At 45.8% G+C, this 6,742-nt stretch overlaps 1 protein-coding gene across 1 annotated transcript; it reads left to right on the forward strand.

Moving 5' to 3' along the window:
• The first annotated feature begins 585 nt into the window (after positions 1-585).
• LOC309491474 (uncharacterized protein) lies at positions 586-3,486 on the forward strand. The gene is made up of 2 exons (XM_082190530.1): positions 586-2,223; positions 2,856-3,486. The coding sequence occupies exons 1-2, from the start codon at positions 896-898 to the stop codon at positions 2,959-2,961; spliced, it is 1,434 nt and encodes a 477-aa protein (XP_082046656.1). The 5' UTR covers positions 586-895; the 3' UTR covers positions 2,962-3,486.
• Positions 3,487-6,742: the final 3,256 nt, after the last annotated feature.

Genomic DNA, 6,742 nt, shown 5'->3' on the forward strand with positions numbered 1-6,742 from the left:
TTTCCAGTGGGCGGGGATCATCTGTCCGGCGTTACTGACACTGCGCTCTGTCTGGTGTTGGAACCGTCGGAGGGTCTGACCGCGCCCGCTGGTTTCCGCCTGGATGACCTCTATTCACCCCAGGTAAACTAAAATTTGATAGAACCCATCCACTTATTAGGAACCACAGAATACTAGCTATTCCTTCGGGTGTATTTTAAGTGCTTGGACTCACCTTTCTCTCTCTAAGACACACCTTCTTTCGAGGTCCTGTCCCGATAACCCACGCATCTCCTGGCCCGATCAGGAACTCTCGCAGTGCTAATAAGGCTTAGGCCTCTTTATTTTATTTTATTTTATCTTATTTGATTTATTTTCCTTAAATAACGCTCCCCGTGTTATTGTTTGTGACATTTCATTGCAGACCAATGCACTTCCTTGTGTTGTGTTTCCCTCTGATCTTCCCTACCTTCAACCTTGTCTCTTTCTCCACTCTGTTGTGATTTGTTTCTTTCATTTCACTTAGACACCGAACCTAAGAGAGACCCCAGGAAAAGCTGAATAATAGAGTGACGATCAAAGCAGGCGTCGCTAGACGACCCCCCCCCAGGCTACCGCCTGTCCAAATTTCTATTGTGGGTTTCATCCATACCCACGAAATTGGCTCAGCTAACTGTCGGCATCAGTTAGCCCCGAAATTCTCATAAACGGCATAGCCCGTATGAGTATAGCTCATTAACCCTAAAACAAACTTGCATTGTGTCTCTTTTTGTGTGTGCTGTGCTTCTCTCACCACAGTAAGCAGAGATGTCGAGCTAACCCAGAAGTACGACCACGAGCAGCTGGCCAAAATCTTCGGAAAATCGCACTCAACCTCGTCACCAAGGCCTGGGCCAGCGAAAGGCTCAGCCTCGATATGGAACAGAAGGCAGCCGCACTACAGCTCCAGGCCACAGAAGCCCGGAAGGACCGAGCCCACACACAGAGTCGGCTAGACCAGCTAATCTTCCTGACCGAGGAAGAGGACGAGACGGACACAACGCTACAACAGGAAGTTGAAAGACTTCAAAGAGCCCTGGACGATCTTCGTCTGCACACAGATCAAAGACAGCAGTCGGAGGAAAACACCCGGAAGGAACTCAACGAAAGGCTCCAACGGGCTGAAGCTCTCCTTGAGAGAGCAGAGACTAAAATCCATCAGCTCATTCAGCAGAGACACGATCTCGAAGACGAACTAGACATGGTTCGCAGAGAACTGAGACATGCTTACAGTTTCAACCGCGACCGGGAAGGGGAAGAACATCTCACACCATTTCCCCCTTCCAGCGAGTCTGCGCCTTTCAGCCACACACCCAGAGCTGGAAAGGGGGGCGAAAGCCCACTGCACAACACCACGCCTGTCAGCCAAACACCAAGAGCTGTAAAGGGTCAGAATCCTCTCCAGACGGATTGGGCCCCCAGCAACAGCTCTCGTCCAACAAACCTCAACAAGATGGCCAGAAACATTCCTACGTTTGCCGGAGACTGCAGTGTTCATGCGTACCTTCAAGACATTGACTTTCACCTGCAAACTGTCGCCAACGCGACAGCTTGGGACAAATTGTACCTGGTAAGAATCACCTCAAGCAGAGAGGTGCGTAGTTTTCTGGATCGCCAACCACAGCCTGTCAAAGCAGATTACAAGCAACTGCGACAAGCGTTGATCCGCGAATTCTCTGACCCAGAATCAGACCAAGGGTTTATCACGGCCCTCGACGTGAAACAGGCCCGACTTGAACACCCACACTCCTATTATGACCGACTCCGACAAACGTTCTTCGGAGCAACCAACACACCAGATATGGAAGAAGATATAACCTTTAGAACTTTGTTTCTGCGGAACCTGCATAGCACCGTGAGTAAACATCTCGGCGTGCTCGTCTGCCCACGAACCATGTCTACTCGAGAACTCAGAGACTTAGCCCACAAGGCTTACACCAAGCAAAGGGCCATGGATGAAAAGACGGTAAAGACACACACAATTCACTCCGTCTCTGAGCACCGCTCAGAACCAGACAGCAGGTGGCGGCACGACTGTGACGGTGCCCGTCCAAAGCGTCGGACCGACCGCTCAGAAAGATTCTGGAACCAGCATCACCCGCCGTCCAGAACTCCAAGCCCAGACCGTCGAACCTGTAACCACTCTCTCCAGAACACTGGTGAGGCAGAGTCTTCTTACATCACAGATGAAGACAGTGCAGCCACGTCTGACACAGACACAGAAAACGAACACTGACACCTACTGCTTCAAGGTCCTGACTGACCTGCAGTTGAGTAACCAAACCAATGTCTGCGCCACATACAGACAACCCATCCACCCACCCTAACCATTGCAGTGATTACACAGCACAAACGAACTTTACCAACTACACTGCACGCCTCAGAGCCGCTAAAACGCTACCTCCGCTGTGTACAAAGAAAGTCATGCGGGCCTCTGATGAACAGACTTTTCCTATGCCACCACTTACCCCTCCACCACCCTCACAGGCCATCCGAGCTCACTGACAACCAGTGCCTCAGACAGCTGTCTGCCACCACGCACATGTTGCGTTCACAAGACTTCAATACGCATTGTGCACCTGTTGCCATCACAGCGCCACAGCTCGTAAAGCCACAAAGCACAAGGGGGGGGGCCAGGCGTAACAATGACGCCACATGTGCCAAAAAGCCATGCATGGGACATCAAAGCATGTGGCATACCAACCTCAGCGAACCAAAAAGACTGTCCTAAACCAACTAAGGACCTCCATCGCTGGAAAAAATTTTTTTTCTCCTTCTCTCTCTCTCTCTCCCTATCGCCTCTAACAGGATGCAGGCCGCAGTGGTTCGCGAGAAAGCAGCCACACTCACCAGGTCTGGCATCCGACATCGCATGGAGAGAGAACACCCCCGACTCCTGACTGCCAAGGCAGGACTCACACTCAGAGAAGTCTAGCACGGTGATGTGCATCTCCACGGTCACCGACAACGCCCTGACACTCGTTGTGCCTATTTGTTGTTCAACGAATTCCATCCCGAATTTCGTTTAACAAAAAGGGGGAATGTAGCCACAACGACATCTGCTTCTCGCGTTAAGTGATCATATGGGAAGACACATCGTCTTGTGTCCGTACTGGTTAATAATTGCCCCACGAGGAGCAATTTGCCAGCGCCAGTTCGGCTGGCCTCGTGACATTCCAGAAGACACACACACACACACACACACACACACACACACACACACTCGTGGACTTTCAACCAGAAACCCACCACGAGATGCAACTGAAGCACATTTCCATATATGGACTTCCACATAGTAAAATTTCATTTTACCATTCATTACAAATTTATAATAGAGGTGTGGTTTGCTAGAGTAAAATCTTTAATTCCGAAGATTCATTGAAAGGAAATCACTCCATAGTGTCTTGTAACTCGAACCTGGTCATAAACTTTTATGGCTCCAAAGCTGCAGCTCATCTAGCTCCTTTGCAAGCCAACATTCCAACACCTTAACACACATGGAACATTTCAGAGAAAACTCTTCAAATGTTTGATATGTATTCCTGTGTTTCTCAAGTGTCTTCACATGCCATAACGGAAATACTGACCATTTTATTGTGTGTTTAAGCAAGCTTTATTTGTGTGTAATGATGCATATGAACATAATGTTATGTGTGTCCAATATCTACCTGTAATTCTTGGTATCTGTCTGACCGCCCTGTTTTAATTCAACCAGTCCCACACATAGTATTACAGTAAGATGTATTGTTCCAGGTGTACAATCTTAAGAAGAAATATGAATTCTTTCTCTCATAAGACATATGGTGAAAGTAGGCGTTTTCTTCTTCACACAAAGAGAATTTTCCCGCTTCAGAAAAGACAATCTGATTCGCTGTCGTTCCAAGAGAAGGCGTAAACAGATGTTTGTTAAAAGGCAGAAACCCCCTCATCTCGCTCTCTTCTCTTCTCTCCTCTCTTCCAACTCAACTCATCCAACTTCTCTGGACCCTCTTCCTCGGCGCAGCGTTTCTCCAAGGAACATCTGAAGGAGGCCCTGGCCTTCTCCTCGGACCAACACATGTTCGAGTCGTAGCTCCCGTTCGTTGCAACTAAGATTTCCAGCCTCTCCCATCCCGGGAGACGAATCTGAACTTTTCCGGTAACGTTAAATTCAAGTGAGCCTTTACATCGTTTTTCGAAACGACCCAGAAGAAGAAGCTAGACGCAAACCAGCCGGACACGCGCACGCGCGTCCCCTTTTCAGCATCACACTGAAAGAGTACCACATCTCGCAAGTATATTGATTCCTATAAAAGCTGTTCCAGGTGTCTAGGTCTTAGGTCTGTGGTTTAAGTTACCCTCTATTTTCTTTCTTTCTTTCTTTCTTTCATGTCATTCATTCCGATCACGTCATGCTATGTTTTATGTTTTTGTTCGGTTAAATGTGTGTCTGTTTTCTCGTTTGCATTTTACGTACGTTTATATTTGTAGCTTATAATCTCTAGCGTGTGCCATTTTATTAATAAACCCATTTATACTTTTAACTGGCTCTGTGTTTGAAAACCCACTTTTTATAAAGTCAATGAAACAAAAGATCTATAAAGCTACAGGCTCTATAATATTAGACTACATTCAGTAGTTTTAATTAATAAACTCAATAAAGTTTAATGTTCTTGGCCAGAACCTAAACTTTAGTGGAGTTTGTGAATACCCCTTCTTAACTGTACTGACCTTACATCTACTCGCTGGCCGAGTTAAAGGTTGGTCAGACCAGTTACAGAACGAGGCATTTCCTATAATAAAAAAATAAATAAATGTACATGCGACTTATGAATTATGACCATGAGTCAGAGATATTAATATCCCAAGATTCCCCATATTCTTGAGCTAATTCATATTTACCCAGATGCATATTCGTTACACCTATCAGAGTATGACACCGATTGGCCCATAGGTGGCGCTACAGCAACCAAAAGTTCAAAATTGCTCATAACTCTTAGACCGTTTGTCCCAGGATCAAGTGTCTTATATCGTTGGAATCCTTGGCTCAAGGCGGACAAAATGGCTATCTCCGATTTGGATGTAGGCATGGAAAATTTTCTGCTATGTCGAATTTTGTCCAAAACCGACTTTTGCAAACTAGTCCCTGGTTTTTCGCCCGATCGGAACCAAACCAGTCTAGGACAATTTTCTGGACTCTGTAGATCAATAATTATTGGAAAAAAAGTTGAACTTTGGCATTTGGGTGGCTGTAACAGGGTCATTTAGAAAAGGGGGCGTCGCAAGATACACTCAAAAGCCTATAAATCCCAAAGGAAAACTCAGAACTTCACAAAAATTTATGAGCATATGTGTCAGAACATGGTGAGGAAGCATGCAGAGATTCATGGAGATCGGACCATAGGTGGCGCTATAACTGGCAAAAAGCCTTCATCCTTATTAGGGGTTCAAGGATGAAATGCTGAAACCCTATTGTAATTGTAAGGATTTGTAAAACGCATCGTGCAGGACAAACCGTAAGGCCTAGAGACTTGAAACCTGGCCAAGATGGTAGGCCTCAACTTGGGGACAACCTATCAGAGTATGACACCGATTGGCCATTAGGTGGCGCTACAGCAACCAAAAGTTTAAAAAATGCTCATAACTCTTAGACCGTTTGTCCCAGGATCAAGTGTCTTATAGCGTTGGAATCCTTGGCTCAAGTCGGACAAAATGGCTATCTCCGATTTGGATGTAGGCAGGGAAAATTTTCTGCTATGTCGAATTTTGTCCAAAACCTACTTTTGCGAACTAGTCCCTGGTTTTTTCGCCCGATCGGAACCAAACCAGTCTAGGACAATTCTCTGGACTCTCTAGATCAATAATTATTGGAAAAAAAAGTTGAACTTTGGCATTTGGGTGGCTGTAACAGGGTCATTTAGAAAAGGGGGCGTGGCAAGATACACTCAAAAGCCTATAAATCCCAAAGGAAAACTAAGAACTACACAAAAATTGATGAGCATATGGGTCAGAACATGGCGAGGAAGCATGCAGAGTTTCATGGAGATCGGACCATAGGTGGCGCTATAACTGGCAAAAAGCCTTCATCCTTATTAGGGGTTCAAGCATGAAATGCTGAAACCCTATTGTAATTGTAAGGATTTGTAAAACGCATCGCAACCTATCAGAGTATGACACCGATTGGCCCATAGGTGGCGCTACAGCAACCAAAAGTTCAAAATTGCTCATAACTCTTAGACCGTTTGTCCCAGGATCAAGTGTCTTATATCGTTGGAATCCTTGGCTCAAGGCGGACAAAATGGCTATCTCCGATTTGGATGTAGGCATGGAAAATTTTCTGCTATGTCGAATTTTGTCCAAAACCGACTTTTGCAAACTAGTCCCTGGTTTTTCGCCCGATCGGAACCAAACCAGTCTAGGACAATTTTCTGGACTCTGTAGATCAATAATTATTGGAAAAAAAGTTGAACTTTGGCATTTGGGTGGCTGTAACAGGGTCATTTAGAAAAGGGGGCGTCGCAAGATACACTCAAAAGCCTATAAATCCCAAAGGAAAACTCAGAACTTCACAAAAATTTATGAGCATATGTGTCAGAACATGGTGAGGAAGCATGCAGAGATTCATGGAGATCGGACCATAGGTGGCGCTATAACTGGCAAAAAGCCTTCATCCTTATTAGGGGTTCAAGGATGAAATGCTGAAACCCTATTGTAATTGTAAGGATTTGTAAAACGCATCGTGCAG

This window comes from Leuciscus leuciscus (genome assembly GCF_965113295.1).
Source record: "Leuciscus leuciscus genome assembly, contig: HAP1_SCAFFOLD_270, whole genome shotgun sequence".
In the NCBI taxonomy this organism is placed as follows: Eukaryota; Metazoa; Chordata; class Actinopteri; order Cypriniformes; family Leuciscidae; genus Leuciscus; species Leuciscus leuciscus.

Bases quoted from the DNA above. Each gene is read 5' to 3' on its own strand.
- LOC309491474 (XM_082190530.1), top strand. From the start codon at position 896: ATGGAACAGAAGGCAGCCGCACTACAGCTCCAGGCCACAGAAGCCCGG. The intron at 2,224-2,855 runs GTCTGACACAGA...TTCGCGAGAAAG, and splicing joins GATGAAGACAGTGCAGCCAC to CAGCCACACTCACCAGGTCT.